The sequence below is a fragment of the Nerophis lumbriciformis genome, linkage group LG30 (genome assembly GCF_033978685.3).
Source record: "Nerophis lumbriciformis linkage group LG30, RoL_Nlum_v2.1, whole genome shotgun sequence".
Taxonomy (NCBI): Eukaryota; Metazoa; Chordata; class Actinopteri; order Syngnathiformes; family Syngnathidae; genus Nerophis; species Nerophis lumbriciformis.
Window position 1 is genome coordinate 1,544,868 of NC_084577.2, and position 25,567 is coordinate 1,570,434.

At 40.1% G+C, this 25,567-nt stretch overlaps 1 protein-coding gene across 1 annotated transcript; it reads left to right on the forward strand.

The window, feature by feature from the left end:
- Positions 1 to 14,907: 14,907 nt before the first annotated feature.
- On the forward strand, positions 14,908 to 23,230 carry her8.2 (hairy-related 8.2). Its single transcript, XM_061925934.2, has 4 exons — positions 14,908 to 15,054; positions 15,133 to 15,228; positions 15,300 to 15,378; positions 22,571 to 23,230. The coding sequence occupies exons 1-4, from the start codon at positions 14,995 to 14,997 to the stop codon at positions 22,888 to 22,890; spliced, it is 555 nt and encodes a 184-aa protein (XP_061781918.1). The 5' UTR covers positions 14,908 to 14,994; the 3' UTR covers positions 22,891 to 23,230.
- Positions 23,231 to 25,567: the final 2,337 nt, after the last annotated feature.

The following is a 25,567-nucleotide window of genomic DNA, read 5'->3' on the forward strand; positions in this document are numbered from 1 at the left end:
ACACCTTTTGAATGCAATTACTGAAATAAATCAAGTTTTTCAAAATATTCTAATTTACTGGCTTTTACCTGTATATATATATATATATATGTGTATATATATATATATATATATATATATATATATATATATATATATATATATATATATATATATATATATATATAATTGTATTCATTTATTAGTAATTAAGGTTTATTTCAGCACAACATAATTGTAGTTTTTTTTTTGTCAGTCAGGTCCCTTCTCATGCAGTATATTGGATTAGTATTTATTTTTGTAAACAGCCTGACATAAGCCTTAATGATAGTCTTTGTGATGAACACATGCTTTCACATCATTTGACAAGGCTGTAAACTGTAAGTAAGTGAGACATGATTATTGAATACTATTGAAATCAAGAATTAGATGATCAAGTCAGTGTTAATATTTGAGTCGGCCCCGTGCCCCTCTGTAGTGGAAAAGTTGGGCCCCAAGGTCAAAATGGTTAAGAACTCCTAAACTATAAGATATATTTCTTTCTTTAAGCGAGTGCAGTCCAAGGTTTATTTTGTAATCACACTTTGGAATTTGAATGAATCACAATTAATCACAGTTGCCACAAAAGCGTTACTAAATTTATGTAAAATTGATAATAATAATAATAATGCATTAGATTTTAAACATCGCTTATGTAGACACTCAAAGCGCTTTACACCGAGCCCCATTATTCACTCTGCACCCACACTCTGATAGTGAATGATACTTTTGATGACATTTCAACTTCGCCAGCATTGTTTGTCCTCCACCGCTTTTGTGTTGATGTTTTAGTAGTGCTCTTGTTAGCGGATGCCTTAAAAAAAACAGTTTTTCTTTTGGATCCTATCTTTAACTTGATGTGCGTTGATAAGAGAATTAATCGCTGCAATACATGCAAATGACCTTGGTTTTATCTAACGTCCGGTAGGGGTTGTATTGTGAAGCGAAATCATCTTTGCCCTGGTGTATGTACTGACCTGATCACTGACCGTGTAACAACCCGCGCCCCCTTTTAGGTAACCAAGAGGTTGCGATCAAAATAAATTGTGCGATTAATCCGCATTTTATACATGATTAATGCCGTATGTTTTTGTGATTAATCACATGCATTATTAACACAGTGAGTCTCAATTATTTTCTGTTACGTCCCTCCAGAAAGAAGAAAACATTCCGCCCCCCCGCACTCTCCGCCTCGACTATAAATAGTATAATTTGTCTATAAAATTGTTATAAGTACACCTCAGCATAACATTTTAACCTTATTAAAATGAAAGAAAACTAATCAATAGAGATGTCCAAAAATATCGGGCTGCCGATATTATCGGCCGATAAATGCTTTAAAATGTAATATCAGAAATGATCGGGATCGGTTTCAAAAAGTAAAATGTATGACTTTTTAAAACGCAGCTGTACAGAGTGGTACACGGACGTAGGGAGAAGTACAGAGCGTCAATAAAACTTAAAGGCACTGCCTTTGCGTGCCAGACAAATCACATAATACCTACGGCTTTTCACACACACAAGTGAATGCAAGGCATGCTTGGTCAACAGCCATACAGGTCACACTGAGGGTGGCCGTATAAACAACTTTAACACTGTTGCAAATATGCGCCACACTGTGAACCCACACCAAACAAGAATGACAAACACATTTCGAGAGAACATCCGCACCGTAACACAACATAAACACAACAGAACAAATACCCGGAACCCCTTGCAGCACTAACTCTTCCGGGACGCTACAATATACACCCCCCGCTACCCTCTACCCCCCGCCCACCCCAACCCCGCCCACCTCAACCTCCTCATGCTCTCTCAGGGAGAGCATGTCCCAAATTCCAAGCTGCTGTTTTGAGGCATGCTAAAAAAAAAATGCACTTTGTGACTTCAATAATAAATATGGCAGTGCCATGTTGGCATTTTTTTCCATAACCTGAGTTGATTTTATTTTGGAAAACCTTGTTACATTGTTTAATGCATCCAGCGGGGCATCACAACAAAATTAGGCATAATAATGTGTTAATTCCACGACTGTATATATCGGTATCGGTTGATATCGGAATCGGTAATTAAGAGTTGGACAATATCGGAATATCGGAATTTGGCAAAAAAGCCATTATCGGACATCTCTAATAATAAATAAATAAATAAATAAAGATCAATTCACAATAAAGATTAGCTGTTGTGTTTAGTCTGGATCAGAAAATATTTAAAGTGCATTAATTTGCCTGAAAAATAATCCTTGTTTGAAGAATACCATTTTTTTGACTGACTTGAACCCTTTGACACTGAAAAGTAAAATTAAATAAACTCAGTAAATAATAATAAATTCAAGGAGCACCATTTATAAAACACTTCAAAATGAATAAAACAATTGTTGCTGATTTTATTTTAATAAATCAAAATGAGGAATTCCGGATTAATGGCTAAAATGAGCACTTTTTGCAGTGCACAGCTTTTCAAAGCGGGTTTTGAAGCATGACACTGCATGATACTGATAAAGCATGGATCCAGGGGTGACACGCGCCCCACCTGGTATCGCACCTTGAACCTCCAGAGGGGCCTGCCTCACTATTTGACAAGAAATGCATTAAATAACACATTGAATTTGACAGTCCTACTTCATATACAGTGGTTCTTCAACTGAAGGGTTTTTTGAGATAAGAGCTGGCTCTTGGCTGTTATGCTTTAAGTTGCAAGCAAACATTTGATTTACAAGCATCCCTGCCGTTAGTTGGCGTGCAAAATGTCACAGTGAACCTTGAAAAATCCGACCAAAACATTTGGTTTGACTCGCTTATAGCTAGAGATGAACAGAACTCTTTTTTCCAACCATGGGAAGGAAGAAAGTGAGTTAAAGTTAAAGTACCAATGATTGTCACACACACACACGAGGTGTGGCGAAATGATTCTCTGCATTTGACCCATCACCCTTGATCAGTGAAGGTCAGTGCTGAGAAGAAGACGTGGATGATATTCATCAAACTGAAAAAATAAAGAATCGAAAACATGACCAAGTGAGTTAACTTAGCGTATCACTGCTCGTCTGCGTCATACTGAAGCAGAATGAGTTTAACGGCAGTCAAGAATGTTAAAATGATATCTAAGCAGACATTTATCCATGAAAATATGGTAAAGCTGCTGAATGTGCGTTTGACGAAGAAGCAGCTGGTGGGAGATACCATAGAAGTCGACTCTCCAAGGTAAATGTGGTACTTTAGTATTACATTATTTCATAAAACTACTGTAGTTGTTAGTAGTACCGTATTTTTCGGGCTTTAGAGCGCACCAGTATTTAGGCTGCACCCACCATATTTTAGAATTACATTTTTTTTTTACATATATTAGCCGCAGCAGACTATAAGCCGCAAATGCAGTATATACTGGTACGAAAGATTTTTGAAATGTTTATTTACATACCTCAATTGTTTAACGGTGTCTGTAACACAGCAGTAAAACGGCTGCTCAAACAAAACAGAAGTCATCGTCATGGACCCACTAGCTGCGGAAGCTTGCTCTCCAATCAGCTAAACAGATTCAAAAATTCCACTGGGAGGTTTTGGTGAATTTGCGAAACTGAAACAATACAAAAAGAATGCCATTGTAAGTTAATAATACGAACGCAGACACTTGTAAACGTATAAGCACATTTGCTAATGCTAATGACGCTAGCTTGATTATATTACGGTAGTACATACAAAATATGCATGAAAACACTACTACAGACATCAGACATGGGACGGTTTGGTAAGTATAAATAGTTCTAGTTATATTGAAATGAAAATCCTTTCAAGCGGGAAGCGCTATGGACGGTTTTACTTCAGGTTCAAGGCATGAAACAGAAAATACATTTTCCATCAGCAGCACCTGCAGTGAGCGAACTCGTCCACAAGATGGTGGCATTGCACAAACAATAACACACCTTTTCAGCGTCTCTGTCGGTGTAATACAGGGGTGTCAAACTCATTTTAGATCGGGGGCCACATGGAGAAAAATCTACTCCCAGTGGGCCGGACTGGTAAAATCACAGCACGATAACTTAAAACTAAAGACAACTTCAATTTGTTTTCTTTGTTTAAAAATAGAACAAACACATTCTGAAAAACAAATCATAATGTTGTTGTTGGGTTTTTTTTACACTTACATGTTGCGGTTAATAGTATTCTATCTTATTTGTGGTTATTTATACTTTCAGAATAAATTATGTGATAATGTTCATCAGTCAACTCATTGGTGTTAATTTTCAATCCATCAAGATAAAAAAAAATAATATCAAAATAAAATGACAGGATGTTATTTATGTAGTTTGCTCTTTTTCTTCAACTGATGCACTAACATCATGTAGTTTTTTTTTTTTTTTTACATATGTAGCATCATCTACAAAGATACAAAGAATTGCTATTGCGACATCTAGTGGACACATTTAGAACAGCAGTTTCTTTTCTTCAAAAATTCTGGCTCATTTTTATACTTAACAAACTCATCCTGTGGGCCGGTTAAAACCTGTTCGTGGGCCTGATCCGGCCCGCGGGCCATACGTTTGACACCCCTGGTGTAATATGTAAAATATTTGTGTAATATGTGGATGTGAGTGTGAATGTTGTCTGTCTATCTGTGTTGGCCCTGTGATGAGGTGGCGACTTGTCCAGGGTGTACACCGCCTTCCGCCCGATTGTAGCTGAGATAGGCTCCAGCACCCCCCGCGACCCCGAAGGTAGCGGTAGAAAATGGATGGATGGATGGATAAAAGATTATGGTCGTTAGCGAAGAAAAATCCATAAATTAACCGCACCATTTTATAAGCCGCAGGGTTCATACCGTTGGGAAAACATAGCAGCTTACAGACAGTACGGTACATTCTATTGTATTGTTTTTATAGAATATTTCTTATCTAATAGTGTGTTTTTCTTTTTAAAAGATGTGTTACATGTTACAATTGTGCTGTTTTGTCAGAGAGCAAGCATCAATTAAATAGATTTAAATTCATTTTAATGTGAGACCTTGATTTGAGATACAAGTGTTTTGAGTTAAGAGCTCCGTCAAAGAGCTAACAAAGCTCGAAAACTGACGTACTACTAAATATAAGTTCTTGGCATATCCATATGGGTTGGACACTCCTAATTTTAACCTTATTAAAAGTTACCAGATATACTTCTTTGTCCTATAAAAACATTTATCTCATGTTTGTTGTCACTGTAAGGGAGAAAATGACTTTTTAGGTACCAAGAAATAAAATATATCTTAAGAAGTTGGCCAGTTGCCTGTTTACTTGGGAGGAATCTCTTTTAAGAATAAGAATTTCGTCGGTTAGTGGCTTCTAGGAAGCATCCTAGTGCTTAGCACTTGTCACGGCCACAGAAGCTCCTCCTACTCCTGCCTAGTCGGACTGTCCACCCTCTCCGGGGGTCATTACTCTCTTCATGCTGATTAGGTTTGCATGAATACAAGCCATTGTTCTACTTCTGTTCCCACGGCCCAGCATTCGGCTGGCAGTCGCGTGGCTTCAAAACACAGGAGCCAAGGATGGTGGGGCATCTGGTCAAGCTGACATCTGCTCACGACAACGGTTCGCAGCAGATGCTGGAGACTGGAAAACCCCGCGTGGTCAGTAAGTCAACTGGTAAACACTGCAGGTATTTTAGTGTTCCCTCTCTGAAGGGTCACAGCATGAATATAAACTGACAACATTTCACATGCTCTGTTTTTACCATTTCCAGATCATTAAATGCTCAAAGCTCATGCTGGAAATCTCATGTAAAAAAAATATACAACATAAAGTAGCAAGAAACACGTCATAAATGAATAAAGCAAAACATGTTCGAGACCAAAAATTCACTCCGTATTCTCTACTGCTCACTAGTGTTACCATATCTGAGTTATTGTGTAGAAATATGGGGAAATAACTACAAAAGTACACATCATTCATTAACGGTGTTACAAAAAAGATCAGTTAGAATAATACATAATGTTGGATATAGAGAACATTCAAACCCTTTATTTATTCCATCAAAAATACTGAAATTCCACGACATAGTGAATTTGCAAACACTTGAAATTATACACAAAGCAAACTATAATCTACTACTCAAGAATATACAAAAATTATTCTCAACAAAAGAAGAGAATATAATCTTGGAGATAAATGTAATTTAAAACATTTGTATGCACGTACAACACTTAAGACCTTCAGTATATCTGTATGTGGAATTCAATTATGGAATGGATCAAGCAAAGAAATCAAACAATATACTAACACAGTGGTTCTTAACCTTGTTGGAGGTACCGAACACCACCAGTTTCATATGCGCATTCACCGAACCCTTCTTTAGTGGTTTTTTTTTGTCAAATTCAAGACAAAGTTATATGTTTTTGGTAACACTTTAGTATGGGGAACATATTCTAAGTAATAAAGACTTAATTTTGAGTTATTTGGTTAGGGTCAGGGTTAGAGGGTTAGGGTTATAATAAGGCCATGCCGAATAAGGCATTAATAAGTACTTGATAATGACTAGTTAAGAGCCAATATGTTACTAATTTGCATGCTAATAAGAAACTAATTAATGATGAATATGTTCCCCATACTAAAGTGTTACCATGTTTTTTTTACTGGTGCATAAAATGAAGCGTGCATGAACATCACCTTGTTCAAACAACAAAACCAACACAGTGCATAAACTCACAACAAATTACACACCTGCAAATCAGTCAGCTGTTGCCGTATCCGTAATACGCCGATAGGGAGAAGTTTGTATTTACACGATGAGTCGGGTGTGTTTTGACCTCCGCCGAACCCCTGAGGCCGACTCACCAAACCCCTAGGGTTCGATAGAACCCAGGTTAAGAACCACTGTACTAATATGATCCACTTCAAGAAACTCTTCAAACTTCAAGTGTTTACAAAGTACAAAGAAGAAGAACCATGATAAACATTCTGAATTTATCTCATCAATCCATTCATTTTCAAGATAATCCTTACTCATCTCACCATATGAAATGTAACTTACTTATCTAATTATTATTTATTTATTTTTATTGTCATTACTTATGGAGTATATTGTGAATAAATTGAGAAGAGGAAGTGAACAAAAGTTTTAGCAACTGCTAAGTAAAGGAAAAGGGGTAGGATTAAATAAGCTCTGCTTCTTCCTACCCCTTTTCGAACATGTTGAATAGAGAAACTGGAAATTGTGATTCATCATTTTGTATGCATGCATGTTCCAAATAAACTCAAATTCAAACTCAAGTGCCAGAGTGAATGTTGTGTTTGTTTTTTGCCCGGCTCAATCTACGCGTCAACATTTTCACACTATTTTTCTTCGTTCGTAGAAGATTTCAAGCTACTACAGAATTTTGACCGTGATTGCAGTACCATTTCTGGCCACATTACTACATCTGGCTCCTTTAATCCTCTTAAGGCCCAAGCTGTTTGTTTACATGCTTTTTTTAATTTCTCCTTGCTATTTGGGCTTATTGGACCCTAATTAGAATAACAACTAAGAATCATCTTTTGATATGATGTACTTAGTCCATAAGTAACAAACGTGCACCGTATTTTTCGGAGTATAAGTCGCACCTGAGTATAAGTCGCACCTGCCGAAAATGCATAACAAAGAAGGAAAAAAACATATATAAGTCGCATTAGAGTATAAGTTGCATTTTTTGGGGGAAATGTATTTGATAAAACCCAATACCAAGAATAGACATTTGAAAGGCAATTTAAAATAAATAAAGAATAGTGAACAACAGGCTGAATAAGTGTACGTTATATGAGGCATAAATAACCAACTGGTATGTTAACGTAACATATTATGGTAAGAGTCATTCAAATAACTATAACATATAGAACATGCTATACGTTTACCAAACAATCTGTCACTCCTAATCGCTAAATCCCATGAAATCTTATACGTCTAGTCTCTTACGTGAATGAGCTAAATAATATTATTTGATATTTTACGGTAATGTGTTAATAATTTCACACATAAATCGCTCCTGAGTATAAGTCACACCCCCGGCCAAACTATGAAAAAAACTGCGACTTATAGTCCGAAAAATATGGTACTTCATGTTTAGTGACATGCTAATTCTTATTTTTACACTTTTCTATCCAAATTCCATTGTATGTTATACTCTTCTGACACCACCAGCTGGCAGTATAAGTGTCCACATAAGCGGCCATAAGACCCCAATTCAGTAGTGTACACAATTTCGGAAATAAGAGCTAAAAGGTGCTGTCCACGCATGTGGCCACTAAGGCCTTTAGTGGATTGGGTTGCTTTGCTAAGATCCGAGAGGTGCAGACCGCCTTATTTAAAAGGGAGCTGCACGTTTTTTGGAATTTTGCCTATCGTTCACAATCCTTAAGAGACAAGAAGACAAAAGGTTTTGGATTTTTTGGCGTTCTAATTTGTAATTATAGGCAACACAGCTAATTGGAGAAATCCATTCTCCGTCTAAATCACTTTGAAAATACAAAACAATACTTCATTTACGTTCTGTAACCTGTATAATAACCGAGCTGTAGCGACATTGTTATTGTAAGAACGAACACTGACATACTGTTTACCTAGCATCGCCTTGTGACGGCATGCTACGGCATTAGCCGTAAGATAGCTTTTGCATCAGCACCTAAATGGCTTTTGAGTTTGTAATGCACAACACACTGCAATAGGACACCAGTCCGTACTGGCTAAAAAACATGAACAATCATATTACAGTATCTGTAAAGTATTAGCCCACAATTCATGTTGTGTTTGTACACAGCGAGCTCAACAGAGTATGTAGTTATAATAACAAGCATGGTGTGCTGCATGGATCATGATCAATATTATAGTGACTCACTCGATAGTCAGCTGTTTGGTCCAGCTGGCCAGGGATATTTTTTCCAGTTGATTTGGGGTAAACACTCCATTTCTGTCAGCATAGCTTCATATTCACAGCGTCAAGTCACACCGACCTCACTCTCTCAGCTTCGGTCTGCTCCAACGTTTCTCTCCGTGCTCGCTACTTTAAGCAGCAGTTCATCCTCCGTATATTCAGCTTCTAAAAGATAACATTGTGAATCCTCATTTGTCCAAAAACAGTTGTCTTTTTTGTCTATTACCAAGTTTGTCATGATTACAAAACAGATACATTTGTTTGCCGGAAGTGTGTTGCTATGGGAACGGAAACAATGCGTTGAGGAAATAAGTTGCCAAATGACCAAATAAGGTAAATATTGTACATATTACATATTGTTATGAACATGTCTGTTAATACATTATATACATACTTGAAGTGTGTATATAAACATTTATGGAGGGGTTTGAAGTTGTTTTAGTGGGCTTTGAAGGCAACATAGTCTACTCCAGTGACGTGCGGTGAGGTTCATGGCTGGTGAGGCACTGACTTCATCACAGTCAGATTTACAAACATATGAACCCTAAAGAGTATCTTATTCACCATTTGATTGGCAGCAGTTAACGGGTTATGTTTAAAAGCTCATACCAGCATTCTTCCCTGCTTGGCACTCAGCATCAAGGGTTGGAATTGGGGGTTAAATCACCAAAAATTATTCCCGGGCACGGCGCCGCTGCTGCCCACTGCTCCCCTCACCTCCCAGGGGGTGATCAAGGGATGGGTCAAATGCAGAGGACAAATTTCAGTACACCGAGTGTGTGTGTGACAATCATTGGTACTTTAACTTAACTTTAACTTTACATATACAAACTGTAGCACACAAAAAAGCACATTTAATAAAAAAAACGTTATTATGGTTTTACCTTTACTTATAAATGAAGTCCATTCGCCGCTGTTGTGCTGGATTAACGCAACCCCTGACGGGAGTGTTATATCAACTAAAGCCCTCACTTCAACTTTCCACGTGCAAGATTGAATCTATTTAAAAAAGTGTAACCGAGGGTTTATAAATGTCGCCTATACTGTATGAAACTACAAAATAACAAACACGAAGGCTCCAGTTTACACGAGGACCACTTTATTTACCTTCTTTCAAAAACTTCCGCTCCACTCCAACGTGTCATCACTTCCGCTCTTAGCGCCTTCAAAATAAGAGCTCAAGGCATATACTGTATAACAGCGCAGGAACTTAACATCACAAAGAGGAAAGCCCATAAAAATAGGTTACAAAAGTTATTTAATAAGAAGCCAAAAAGTGCAAAAACAATAATGTTCGTGTTGGAGGAGTTGTGAATTAGGTACACCTGCAGTCTGCAGGTGTACCTAATGTTGTGGCCCTGCAGTCATTCACAACTCCTCCAACACAAACATTATTGTTTTTGCACTTTTTGGCTTCTTATGAAATAACCTTTTTAAATAGATTCAATCTTGCACGTGGAAAGTTTAAGTGTGGGCTTTAGTTGATATAATACTCCCGTCAGGGGTTGCAATCTACAGCGGGGGTGCAGGAGGCGGGATTACTGGAGCCTCAGCCAGTGCGTCTTTTGCAGCAGTTTTATGATCGCTCAGCACAAGAAATACGTTACACACATACAGTTGTTGACAAAATACACTGTACATTATATACCTCAGCTAACTAAACTATGGAAATGTATAATATAATTCATATAGCAATACGGTCTCACTGCACAGCAGGCCAGCAGTTAGCCGAGTCCGCAATCCATGGTGAGGCACAACTGAGTGACGTGCCTCAACTGGCTGCTGTTCACCGCACCGTCTCTTCTCAGTATTTGAACGGCAAATGTGAAAATTCAGCGATTTTGAATAAAAATAATCTAAAACTGCTGAAGTTAAATGGAAAATAACTTTATAGTATAATCACTGGATACATATAACAATTTAATAAAAATGTTTTCTTTTTACAATTTTTTTCTTTCCATGATGGCAGGTGAAGTTATAACACTGAAACACTCACCGGAAGAGGTGCTTTAAGACATGGCTAGCTAGCTAGCGGCTAAAGTCCAGCCCCAGTCGGTAGTATTTTAGCTACTTCTAAATCACTAATCCTCGCCTCCATGGCGACAAATAAAGTAAGTTTCTTACAAGTATCATCCCTGCAAGACGAGGAATAGCTAAACATGCTTCACTACACACCGTAGCTCACCGGCGTCAAAATGTAAACAAACGCCATTGGTGGATCTACACCTGACATCCACTGTAATGATACTAAGTACAGGCACGTATCTAGTCGATACTACTATAACTACGTCAAAAAATTTTGGCATCACAACATCTTCTTTTGTTTTTTTTTAATTTATATTATGTTTATAAACTCAGAAAATATGTCCCTGGACACATGAGGACTTTGAATATGACCAATGTATGATCCTGTAACTACTTGGTATCGGATTGATACCCAAATGTGTGGTATCATCCAAAACTAATAAAAAGTATCAAACAACAGAAGAATAAGTGATTATTACATTTTAACAGAAGTGTAGATAGAACATGTTAAAAGAGAAAGTAAGCAGATATTAACAGTAAGTAAATGAACAAGTAGATTAATAATTCATTTTCTACCACTTGTCCTTTTTAATTTTGACAAAATAATAGAATGGAAAAAGCATACTTGCTAGAGATGCGCGGTTTGCGGACACAACCGCTGAGTCCGCGGATTATCCGCGGTTCGGGCGGTTGGAATAAAAAAAAAATTAGATTTTATCCGCGGGTCAGGTCGGGCGGTTGAAATAAAAAAAAATTAGATTTTAAATAGATTCAGGCGGGTGGCAGTTAAACCAATTGGTAAATATATATACATAGTTAAATGTTGTTACCCACATACGAAAAACGAGCAGGCACCTGCAGCATATGCCACAACAGAAGAAGAAGAAAAAAAAGAGATGGACACTTTTACGGAGCGGAGAAGGGACGCCTCGCCGAGGTCCGGGACCGAGGCCCCTTCCCCCGAGAGGGCCCCACCGGGAGCCGTAGCTGAGGTGATCCGCGAGAAGGGCCCGACGCACGTCCAGGGTCACCACCGCGCCCACCGCACGACACCCCGCCTCGTCCGCCTTCGCCGCGGCCGGCGTCACGCGCAGCAGGTAAGCAGCTTACCTACCCGCCACCCCCGTGGCCGGGGGCTCGTAACAGGGGTCACTCCGCGCGCTCCGCCCGCGCAGCTTACCTGCCCGCCACCCCCGTTGCCGGGGGCGCGTAACAGGGGTCACTCCGCGCGCAGTGCGCTCACGAAAGGGGTGGGGCAAGCAGAACTGGCGCTGCGGGATGAACCGAACGCCGGGTTAAGGCGCCCGATGCCGACGCTCATCAGACCCCAGAAAAGGTGTTGATTGATATAGACAGCAGGACGGTGGCCATGGAAGTCGGAACCCGCTAAGGAGTGTGTAACAACCCACCTGCCGAATCAACTAGCCCTGAAAATGGATGGCGCTGGAGCGTCGGGCCCATACCCGGCCGTCGCCGGCAGCGAGAGCCGCTAGGGCTAGGCCGCGACGAGTAGGATGGGCGCCGCGGTGCGCGCTGAAGCCTCGGGCGCGAGCCCGGGTGCGAGGGACATTGCACCTCCACGCGCTTGGAGGTGCGCTCAGCGCGGCTCCCAGATGATTGCTGCATTGGATCAGTCGCCTTTCTTTAACAGGCAAAAGCTTTATAACCTCACTAATGCCTTGCATCGTCTATATTAAATATATAACAACGGGCGGGTGCGGGCGGGTGCGGTGTTGATTAAATGTTAATTCGGGTGGATGCGGATGGTTGACGACTTTTGTCATGCGGTTGCGGATGAAATAATTGCCTATCCGCGCATCTCTAATACTTGCCAACCTTGAAACCTCCGATTTCGGGAGGGGGCGGGGCAGGGGGCTTGGTTAAGAGGGGAGGAGTATATTTACAGCTACAATTCACCAAGTCAAGTATTTCATATATATATATATATATATATATATATATATATATATATATATATATATATATATATATATATATATATATATATATATATATAAGAAATACTAAGTCAAGTATTTCATATATATATATATATATATATATATATATAAGAAATACTAAGTCAAGTATTTCATATATATATATATATATATATATATATATATATATATATATATATATATGTATATATATATATATACACACACATATATACACACATATATATATATACATATATATATATATATACATATATATACATATATACATATATATATATATATATATATATATATATATATATATATATATATACAAGAATATATATATATATATATAAGAAATACATTGACTTTCAGTGAATTCTAGCTATAAATAAATATTTATTTTATTTTATATATATATATATAAAATAAATACTTGAATTTCAGTGTGCATTTATTAACACATATAGACACATAACACTCATCTACTCATTGTTGAGTTAAGGGTTGAGTTGTCCATCCTTGTTCTATTTTCTGTCACTATTTTTCTAACCATGCTGAACACCCTGGGTCTCTGATGATGCATTGCTGTGTGGCATGCACAAAAGTGCTTTCATCAAATGCACTAGATGGCAGTATTGTCCTGTTTAAGAGTGTCAAAACATTGCTGTTTACGGCAGACGAACTGCTTTACAGTAGACAAAAACGTGACTGCTGTTGTTGTGTGTTGTTGCCGCGCTGGGAGGACGTTATGAAACTGCCTAACAATAAACCCACATAAGAAACCAAGAACTCGCCCTCCATCATTCTACAGTTATAACGTGATTGGGCAGGTACGCTGTTTATATTGTGGGAAAGCGGACTCAGGTCCGCATGGATCTGAGTCCGCCTGAATTTCGGGAGATTTTCGGGAGAAAATGTGTCCCGGGAGGTTTTCGGGAGAGGCGATGAATTTCGGGAGTCTCCCGGAAAATCCGGGAGGGTTGGCAAGTATGGGAAAAAGACACAATATGTTACTGCATACATCAGCAGACTAATTAGGAGCCTTTGTTTGTTTACTTACTAATAAAAGACAAGTTGTCTAGTATGTTCACTATTTTATTTAAGGACAAACATGCAATAAGAAACATATGTTTAATGTACCCTAAGATTTTTTGTTAAAATAAAGCCAATAGTGCAATTTTTTGTGGTCCCCTTTATTTAGAAAAGTACTGAAAAGTACCGAAAAATATCTAAATAATACCAAAATATTGGTATTGGGACAACACTACTTTGTATTAGAAACGGCAACAGGGGAGGATGCATGTGCACGTACAAGCCAGTCTGCCCCACAGCAAGAGGATAGAGAAAAAGAAGGAGCCTATTGACCTCAGTGCAGACTGCAATGGCGGACTTGCGCAGAGCACTTTGGGTAGAGTTCTACCATATATGGATCCGCTGATGTCACACTTGGGAAAAACTTCGCCAACGGCTCGCTTGGAGGAAGTATGAAGGAAGGCAAGATTGTTTTATAAAATCTCCGCAATGCCTCCATGGTTTGATTTCAAATATTTGGGACTTTTGCAGATCCCAAACACATAACAGGTACCAATAGGTAAGAAAAGTTGGTTTTGCGTAACAGAAAAAAACAACAACCTCTAAAAGCCATGAACCCATACACACAGTCCGCCTTATTCCCAGGCCATTTGTTAACCTTTTGTGTCTTTGGATTGGAGGCGTGGCTTCTCTGCAGGTGTAACGTAACGCGGTGGTTTGCAGAAAATGGCTGAGGGACTCCCCAGGGCAAATACACGGTAACTGCACACCCTTGTTCCTCTTTGGAAGGGCAGGAAGCTGCACTTTTCAGGGGCGGGGGCCTGCAGGGGAGTGCATGGTTTCAGGTTTGACATCTGTTGCATGTGCAAGCCCCCCCAACCCCCATCCGCCCTCCCCTCCTCTCAGGGTGAGCTTGCCTGAATGGAGGCAGTGACCTGACAGTCTTGACTGATAGGACCCAGTGTGTGGGAAAATCCCACAGCCAGAGAGTTGCTGCATTCACATGCTAATGGTGTTGGTATAAATAAGAGGTGTGCAGCGCGCCGAGGGCCCTAGAGGCGCGCTGAGATTCAGAGAGGAGGCAACCGCCGTCATGACCGCTTCGTCAATGGCACACGGCGCAGGAAATCACCGTGCAAGAGAGGAGAGGAAGGTATCTACTCGCATGACTGGATTTTCGTGCTTTGAGTCACGAAAATGTTATTAACGTTTGTTTTTTTTCCTCACCCAGCTGAGGAAGCCGGCGATCGAGCGAAAACGACGTGAGAGGATAAACAATTGTTTGGATCAGCTGAAAGAGACCGTCATCCACGCCTTCAGACTCGACGTGAGTGCTCCTCATGTCTCACTTGTCCCCTCAAGCATGTCGACTAATTGTCCCTCTCTTCTCCGAAACAGCAATCCAAACTTGAGAAAGCGGACATTCTGGAGATGACAGTGAAACATCTGCAAAACCTCCAGTCTATGCAAGTCAATGGTAAGAAATTTGTGAGGATCACCTTGCTTATGTCGACCAACTCATCAAGTGCCATTCCATGTGTTCTTGTTTGTGGTTATCCAAAAGTGACCGCTCAAGTCAACCATTAGGCTTTTGTCCACCCGAAGGTCACAATTTTATGAAAAATCGATCCGTTTGTGTCATCATTATGCACAGTGCAGTGATTTACCGTTCAGTGCAAATTAAGCTTCAAAATAAAAGCATGGCTGTATGTATTCTGCTGCAACAATACACACATATATATATATATATATATATATATATATATATATATATATGTGTGTGTGTGTGTGTGCGTGCATTATATAGTGCTGTTGTGTACAAATGTACAGAATTTGTATATATACACATAAATATAGTTGTGGTCAAAGGTTTACATACACTTGTAAAGAACATAATGTCATGGCTGTCTTGAGTTTCCAATCATTTCTACAACTCTTATTTTTTTGTGACAGAGTGATTGGAGCACATACATGTTGGTCACAAAAAACATTCATGAAGTTTAGTTCTTTTATGAATTTATTATGGGTCTACTGAAAATGTGACCAAATCTGCTGGGTCAAAAGTATACATACAGCAATGTTAATATTTGGTTATTACCGGTATGTCCCTTGGCAAGTTTCACTGCAATAAGGCGCTTTTGGTAGCCATCCACAAGCTTCTGGCAAGCTTCTGGTTGAATTTTTGACCACTCCTCTTGACAAAATTGGTGCAGTTCAGATAAATTTGTTGGTTTTCTGACATGGACTTGTTTCTTCAGCATTGTCCACACGTTTAAGTCAGGACTTTGGGAAGGCCATTCTAAAACCTTAATTCTAGCTTGATTTAGCCATTCCTTTACCACTTTTGACATGTGTTTGGGGTCATTGTCCTGTTGGAACACCAAACTGCGCCCAAGACCCAACCTCCAGGCTGATGATTTTAGGTTGTCCTGAAGAATTTGGAGGTAATCCTCCTTTTTGATTGTCCCATTTACTCTCTGTAAAGCACCAATTCCAGGCCCACCATAATAATACCACCACCATGCTTGACAGTTGGAGTGGTGTTCCTGGGATTAAAGGCCTCACCTTTTCTCCTCCAAACATATTGCTGGGTGTTGTGGCCAAACAGCTCAATTTTGGTTTCATCTGACCACAGAACTTTTCTCCAGAAGGTCTTATCTTTGTCCATGTGATGTCAGATGAAACAAAAACTGAGCTGTTTGGCTGTTTGTGACAAACAAGTATGTGCTCCAATCACTCTATCACAGAAAAATAAGAGTTGTTGAAGTTATTAGAAACTCAAGACAGCCATGACATTATGTTCTTTACAAGTGTATGTCAACTTTTGACCGCGACTGTATATTTTGTTGTTAGATTGTTAGCGGCTGAAATAAATATTTGTGTATGTAAGAAAGCATTTGTTGTAGTCAAGACATACAACTAAATTACAAGCTTTGTTAGAGTATGAAAAATCATACAAACCCTGTTTCCATTTGAGTTGGGAAATTGTGTTAAATGTAAATATAAACGGAATACAATGATTTGCAAATCCTTTTCAACCCATATTCAATTGAATATGCTACAAAGACAACATATTTGATGTTCAAACTGATAAACTTTTTTTTTTTGCAAATAATCATTAACTTTAGAATTTGATGCCAGCAACACGTGACAAAGAAGTTGGGAAAGGTGGCAATAAATACTGATAAGGTTGAGGAATGCTCATCAAACACTTATTTGGAACATCCCACAGGTGTGCAGGCTAATTGGGAACAGTTGGGTGCCATGATTGGGTATAAAAAGAGCTTCCTAAAAATGCTCAGTCTTTCACAAGAAAGGATGGGGAGGTACACCCCTTTGTCCTGGCCCGCCTGCAGTCCAGACCTGTCTCCCATCGAAAATGTGTGGCGCATTATGAAGCGTAAAATACGACAGCGGAGACCCGGGACTGTTGAACGACTGAAGCTCTACATAAAACAAGAATGGGAAATAATTCCACTTTCAAAGCTTCAACAATTAGTTTCCTCAGTTCCCAATCGTTTATTGAGTGTTGTTAAAAGAAAAGGTGATGTAACACAGTGGTGACCATGCCCTTTCCCAACTACTTTGGCACGTGTTGCAGCCATGAAATTCTAAGTTAATTATTATTTGCAAAAAAAAAAAAAAGTTTATGAGTTTGAACATCAAATATCTTGTCTTTGTAGTGCATTCAATTGAATATGGGTTGAAAAGGATTTGCAAATCATTGTATTCCGTTTATATTTACATCTAACACAATTTCCCAACTCATATGGCTTTGTAGAACAAAAATAAAAACATGCACAAAATGGCGGAAAAGCATGCCGAAAGTTGAAAAAAGTCCCTAAAATCTTACATCTCTGGCAGAAGTCACGAATAAATGTGCAAACAATGGTTGGTTTCGGTTTCAGTTACACTAGGTTGACCACCGCTTATGTCGACAACATCAGTCAGCCAGTCGGACGGGCATCAACATAAGTGGGTTCAATTGTAATTCTATTTCTGGGTGTCTTTGGCAAAAGTCACAAGCACAAATTCAAAAAATGTTTGGTTTCGGTTATGTCGACAATCGCTTATGTCGATGTCAGTCAGCCACCTGGAGGGACCTTAAGAAAAGCTGGTTCTGTTTTAATGCTATTTCTGGCTCAATCTAGAGAAAGTCAAGAAGTATATGTGCAAGCAATGTTTGGTTTTGGTCATGGTTATGTTGACAATCGCTTATGTTGACAACATCACTCAGCTTGTAAGAAGAGAGTCAATGAAAGCGGGTTCCATTGTAAGTGTATTTTTGGTTGTGCCTGGAGAAAGTCACAATATGTGTGCAAACAATGGCTGGTTTTGGTGATGTCGACAACCGCTTTTGTCTATGTCAGTCAGCCAGTCGGAGGAACATTAACGTAAGCGGGTTCCATTATAATTCTATTTCTGGCTGTTTCTGGCAAAAGTCAAAAGTAAATGCAAAAACAGTGTTTGGTTTCGGTTACGTCGACCACCGCTCATGTGGATGTCAGTAAGCCACTCAGAGGGACCATAACATAAGTGGGTTCCATTGTAATTTTATTTCTGCCTGTCTCTGACAAAAGTAAAAAATATATGGGCAAACAATCTTTGGTTTCGGTTATGTTGACAACCGCTTATTTCGACAATGTCAGTTAGCCAGTCGGAGGCGCCTCACCATGAAGAGGTTCCATTGTAATTCTATTTCTGGGTGTCTCTGGTGAAAGTCACAAGTAAAAGTGCAAACAATCTTTGGTTTTGGTTATGGTTATGTTGTCAGTCGCTTATGTCGTCAACATCAGTCAGCCTGTTGAAGGGGCTTAAACATGAGCAAGTTCCATTGTAATTCTATTTCTGGTTGTCTCTGGCGATAGTCAAAAGTAAATGCGAAAACGATGATTGGTTACGGTTACATCGACAACCGCTTATGTCGATGTCAGTAAGCCATTCGGAGGCACCATAACTTAAACGGGTTCCATTGTCATTATATGTCTCTCTATCTCTGACAAAACTCACAAGTCAATAGGCAAACAACGTTTGGTTTTGGTAACGGTTATGTTGACAACCGCTTAGGTCGACAACGTCAGTCAGCCAGTCGAAGGCCTCACCATAAGCAAGTTCATTTGTAATTCTATTCATGGGTGTCTCTAGTGAAAGTCAACAGTAAATGCGAAAACAATGATTGGTTTCGATTAGGTCGACAACCGCTTCTGTCGATGTCAGTCAGCCACTTGAAGAGACCTTAACATTGTAATTCTATTTCTCTCTATCTCTGACAAAACTCAAAAGTCAATAGGCAAACAACGTTTGGTTTTGGTAACGGTTATGTTGACAACCGCTTAGGTCGACAACTTCAGTCAGTCAGTCGAAGGCCTCACCATAAGCAAGTTCCATTGTAATTCTATTTATGGGTGTCTCTAGTGAAAGTCAACAGTAAATGCGAACACAATGATGGGTTTCCGTTATGTCGACAACCGCTTCTGTCGATGTCTGTCAGCCATTTGAAGGGACCTTAACATTGAAATTCTATTTATCTCTATCTCTGACAAAACTCACAAGTCAATAGGCAAACAACGTTTGGTTTAGATAACGGTTATGTTGACAACCGCTTAGGTCGACAACGTCAGTCAGCCAGTCGAAGGCCTCACCATAAGCAAGTTCATTTGTAATTCTATTCATGGGTGTCTCTAGTGAAAGTCAATAGTAAATGCGAACACAATGATTGGTTTGGGTTAGGTCGACAACCGCTTCTGTCGATATCAGTCAGCCACTTGAAGGGACCTTAACATTGTAATTCTATTTCTCTCTATCTCTGACAAAACCATCAAGTCAATAGGCAAACAACGTTTGGTTTTGGTAACGGTTATGTTGACAACCGCTTAGGTCGACAACGTCAGTCAGCCAGTCGAAGGCCTAACCATAAGCAGGTTCCATTGTAATTCTATTTATGGGTGTCTCTAGCGAAAGTCAACAGTAAATGCGAACACAATGATGGGTTTCCCTTATGTCGACAACCGCTTCTGTCGATATCAGTCAGCCACTTGAAGGGACCTTAACATTGTAATTCTATTTCTCTCTATCTCAGACAAAACTCACAAGTCAATAGGCAAACAACGTTTAGTTTAGATAACGGTTATGTTGACAACCGCTTAGGTAGACAACGTCAGTCAGCCAGTCGAAGGCCTCACCATGAGCAAGTTCCATTGTAATTCTATTTATGGGTGTCTCTACTTAAAGTCAACAGTAAATGTGAACACAATGATGGGTTTCCCTTATGTCGACAACCGCTTCTGTCGATGTCAGTCAGCCACTTGAAGGGACCTTAACATAAACGGCTTCCATTGTAATTCTATTTCTCTCTATCTCAGACAAAACTCACAAGTCAATAGGCAAACAACATTTAGTTTAGATAACGGTTATGTTGACAACCGCTTAGGTCGACAACATCAGTAAGCCAGTCGAAGGCCTCACCATAAGCAAGTTCCATTGTAATTGTATTTATGGGTGTCTCTAGCGAAAGTCAACAGTAAATGCGAACACAATGATGGGTTTCGGTTATGTCGACAACCGCTTCTGTCGATGTCAGTCAGCCACTTGAAGGGACTTTAACATTGTAATTCTATTTCTCTCTATCTCTGGCAAAACTCACAAGTCAATGGGCAAACAACGTTTGGTTTTGGTAACGGTTATGTTGACAACCGCTTAGGTCGACAACTTCAGTCAGCCAGTCGAAGGCCTCACCATAAGCAAGTTCCATTGTAATTCTATTTATGGATGTCTATAGCGAAAGTCAACAGTAAATGCGAACACAATGATTGGTTTCGGTTATGTCGACAACCGCTTCTGTCGATGTCAGTCAGCCACTTGAAGAGACCTTAACATTGTAATTCTATTTCTCTCTATCTCTGACAATACTCACAAGTCAATAGGCAAACAACGTTTGGTTTTGGTAACGGTTTTGTTGACAACCACTTAAGTCGACAACGTCAGTCAGCCAGTCGAAGGCCTCACCATAAGCAAGTTCCATTGTAATTCTATTTATGGGTGTCTCTAGTGAAAGTCAACAGTAAATGCGAACACAATGATGGGTTTCGGTTATGTCGACAACCGTTTCTGTCGATGTCAGTCAGCCAACTGAAGGGACCTTAACATTGTAATTCTATTTCTCTCTATCTCTGACAATACTCACAAGTCAATAGGCAAACAACGTTTGGTTTAGATAACGGTTATGTTGACAACCGCTTAGGTCGACAACGTCAGTCAGCCAGTCGAAGGCCTCACCATAAGCAAGTTCCATTGTAATTGTATTTATGGGTGTCTCTAGCCAAAGTCAACAGTCAATGCGAACACAATGATGGGTTTCGGTTATGTCGACAACCGCTTCTGTCGATGTCAGTCAGCCACTTGAAGGGACCTTAACATAAACAGCTTCCATTGTAATTCTATTTCTCTCTATCTCAGACAAAACTCACAAGTCAATAGGCAAACAACGTTTGGTTTAGATAACGGTTATGTTGACAACCGCTTAGGTCGACAATGTCAGTCAGCCAGTCGAAGGCCTCACCATAAGCAAGTTCCATTGTAATTCTATTTATGGGTGTCTCTAGCCAAAGTCAACAGTAAATGCGAACACAATGATGGGTTTCGGTTATGTCGACAACCGCTTCTGTCGATGTCAGTCAGCCACTTGAAGGGACCTTAACATAAACGGCTTCCATTGTAATTCTATTTCTCTCTATCTCAGACAAAACTCACAAGTCAATAGGCAAACAACATTTAGTTTAGATAACGGTTATGTTGACAACCGCTTAGGTCGACAACATCAGTCAGCCAGTCGAAGGCCTCACCATAAGCAAGTTCCATTGTAATTCTATTTATGGGTGTCTCTAGCGAAAGTCAACAGTAAATGCGAACACAATGATGGGTTTCGGTTATGTCGACAACCGCTTCTGTCGATGTCAGTCAGCCACTTGAAAGGACCTTAACATTGTAATTCTATTTCTCTCTATCTCTGACATAACTCACAAGTCAGTAGGCAAACAACGTTTGGTTTTGGTAACGGTTATGTTGACAACCGCTTAGGTCGACAACGTCAGTCAGCCAGTCGAAGGCCTCACCAAAAGCAAGTTCCATTGTAATTCTATTTATGGGTGTCTCTAGCAAAAGTCAACAGTAAATGCGATTTCGGTTATGTCGACAACCGCTTCTGTCGATGCCAGTCAGCCACTTGAAGGGACCTTAACATTGTAATTATATTTCTCTCTATCTGTGACAAAACTCACAAGTCAATAGGCAAACAACGTTTGGTTATGTTGACAACCGCTTTTGTCGATGGCGTCAGTCAAGCGGTCGTGGGGGCCTCACTTTTATTCTATTTCTGGCTGTCTCTGGCAAAAGTCAAAAGCATGGAAACAATGGTTGGTTTCGGTTATGTAACTGCTTATGTATGGTGTCGACATAATGGGTTCCATTGCATTTAAGTTTGCTACTTTCCATATACTAATATTCAGCAAGATAAGGCACTCTCCCAATAAGAGCTTACTGTAAATTACATTTGCAAGCTGCTAGTTGGAAAAACAATTGTCGGAGGGTCCTTTTTAAACTGTGTGTAGGTTTCTTTTTTCACCACCAGAGGTCCTTACTACACACATGACCTCGCTGTCCCTCCCCTGCAGATCCCCTGGAGGCCCAGCAGAAATACAGCACAGGGTACATCCGGTGCATGCATGAGGTGCACAACATGCTCCTCACATGCGAATGGATGGACAAGACTCTTGGCTCCCGCCTGCTCAACCACCTGCTCATGTCCCTGCCCAGGTCCACTGAAGAGAGCCCTCTCCAGCCCACTCCGAGACCCGATGTCCCAATTCTGGCGGGTCACGGCACCCAACCCCCCAGCAGCCCCGTCAGGGGAGACCTGAGGCAGCCCCGTCAAGAGAGGGCAGTGCTCCACAGCTCCCACTTAGGGATGCTGGAGATGTGGAGGCCCTGGTGAAGCTCTCAATCCCACGTTAGGCCATGGTCTGCTATGTATCTTATAGATATGCTGCTCAGAAGACAAACATTTTGTTCCGGTCATCATTGTTGTACAGTAGACATGCTCCACTGATTCTACACAGACCTCTGCTCAGTACTTCCCTCCGAAGTTGACTTGTCGTAGCCTGCTTGTAGAAGGCGCCTATTAATCTTTCATGTATTTATTATTAACATGATATTTATTGGGTATTATAATGTATGCTCTGTTTCTTTTCTTGTTCTTCTCTCTTTGCATTGCATAGGTTTTCATGTCTGATCCTGCATTAACACCAGTGATAATAAACGTGTCCTGTTTAACACTGAGGGATGCTTGCCTCCATTTTGTTATGTTTCAATCGGTCAGATTTGTGTGATTAGCAGTGACATTTGCACTTTTTATCCTTAGATTATGCCTTTATGCCCTTTTTTTAACACCGTATTTTTCGGACCATAGGGCGCACCGGATTAAAAGGCGCACTGCCCATGAGCGGGTCTATACAAGTCTTTTTTCATACAAAATGCGCATCGGATTACAAGGCGCAATAAAGGGGTCGTATTATGATTTTTTTATTTATTTAAAACACTATCAGTGGTCCCCAACCACCGGTCCGTGGATCGATTGGTACCGGGCCGCACAAGAAATAAAAAATAAATAAATAAATAAATAAAATATATATATATTTTTATTTATTTTTTTTTATTTTATTTTATTAAATCAACATAAAAAACACAAGATACACTTACAATTAGTGCACCAACCCAAAAAACCTCCCTCCCCCATTTACACTCATCCACACTCATTCGCACAAAAGGGTTGTTTCTTTCTGTTATTAATATTCTGGTTCCTACATTATATATCAATATATATCAATACAGTCTGCAGGGATACAGTCCATAAGCATATATGATAGTTTTTTTTTTATGACAAAAAAACCCCAAAAACATCCCCGGTCCTTATACACACACCATAATAACACTCGTATGTTTAATGCGCCGACAATCCATCAAGCGGTGCGGCTTCATAGCTTACCAAAGTCGTACTAAAAACATTTCGACAGATTTTTGAGCGCCGTGTGTAATGTTCTATATTCTCAATGGAACATTTAAAGTTTTGATGTTGTTTACTGCCATCATAATGCAGTCTACACGTATCTCTTATGTATGACTGCCATCTATTGGTCACACTTATCATGAGACCATGTACCAAGTAAAATTGCTTCGAGGTCAGTAAGCACAACCAGAATTATGCCGAACATTAGGCGCACCGGGTTATAAGGCGCACTGTCGTTTTTTGGGGGAAATTAAAGGATTTTAAGTGTGCCTTATAGTCCAAAGAAATACGGTACTTATTAATAAACCAACTGCATTAAAAAATACATATAAATAAGGTAATAGGCTATAGGTATCATTCCAGAGAAGCAGGAAGTTATCGATATCGACTTTAAAAGAAAAATACATTGTGCATCCCTAGTTTTTAGCGTCAACATTTAAACGTTTTCCCGTTACTTGTATTTGTATTAGTTATTTGTTCTTTGTTTTAAAGGTATTTCGAGCATACGCTGAGATCATTATTCATGCGTTCGTTACGTCTCGTCTCGACTACTGTAACGTATTATTTTCGGGTCTCCCTATGTCTAGCATTAAAAAATTACAGTTGGTACAAAATGCGGCTGCTAGACTTTTGACAAGAACAAGAAAGTTTGATCATATTACGCCTATACTGGCTCACCTGCACTGGCTTCCTGTGCACTTAAGATGTGACTTTAAGGTTTTACTACTTACGTATAAAATACTACACGGTCTAGCTCCGTCCTATCTTGTCGATTGCATTGTACCATATGTCCCGGCAAGAAATCTGCGTTCAAAGAACTCCGGCTTATTAGTGATTCCCAGAGCCCAAAAAAAGTCTGCGGGCTATAGAGCGTTTTCTATTCGGGCTCCAGTACTATGGAATGCCCTCCCGGTAACAATTAGAGATGCTACCTCAGTAGAAGCATTTAAGTCCCATCTTAAAACTCATTTGTATACTCTAGCCTTTAAATAGCCCCCCTGTTAGACGAGTTGATCTGCCGTTTCTTTTCTTTTCTCCTCTGCTCCCCTTTTCCTTGAGGGGGGGGGGGGCACAGGTCCGGTGGCCATGGATGAAGTGCTGGCTGTCCAGAGTCGGGACCCGGGGTGGACCGCTCGCCTGTGCATCGGCTGGGAACATCTCTGCGCTGCTGACCCGTCTCCGCTCGGGATGGTGTCCTGCTGGCCCCACTATGGACTGGACTCTTACTATTATGTTGGATCCACTATGGACTGGACTCTCACAATATTATGTCAGACCCACTCGACATCCATTGCTTTCGGTCTCCCCTAGAGGGGGGGGGGTTACCCACATATGCGGTCCTCTCCAAGGTTTCTCATAGTCATTCACATCGACGTCCCACTGGGGTGAGTTTTTCCTTGCCCGTATGTGGGCTTTGTACCGAGGATGTCGTTGTGGCTTGTGCAGCCCTTTGAGACACTTGTGATTTAGGGCTATATAAATAAAGATTGATTGATTGATTGATGTGCGGAGGGCCGTTAAATATTTGCTGCAGGCCGCAAATGGCCCCCAGGCCGTACTTTGGACACCAATGACCTAAATGATGTGGTGGACAACATAAAATTAC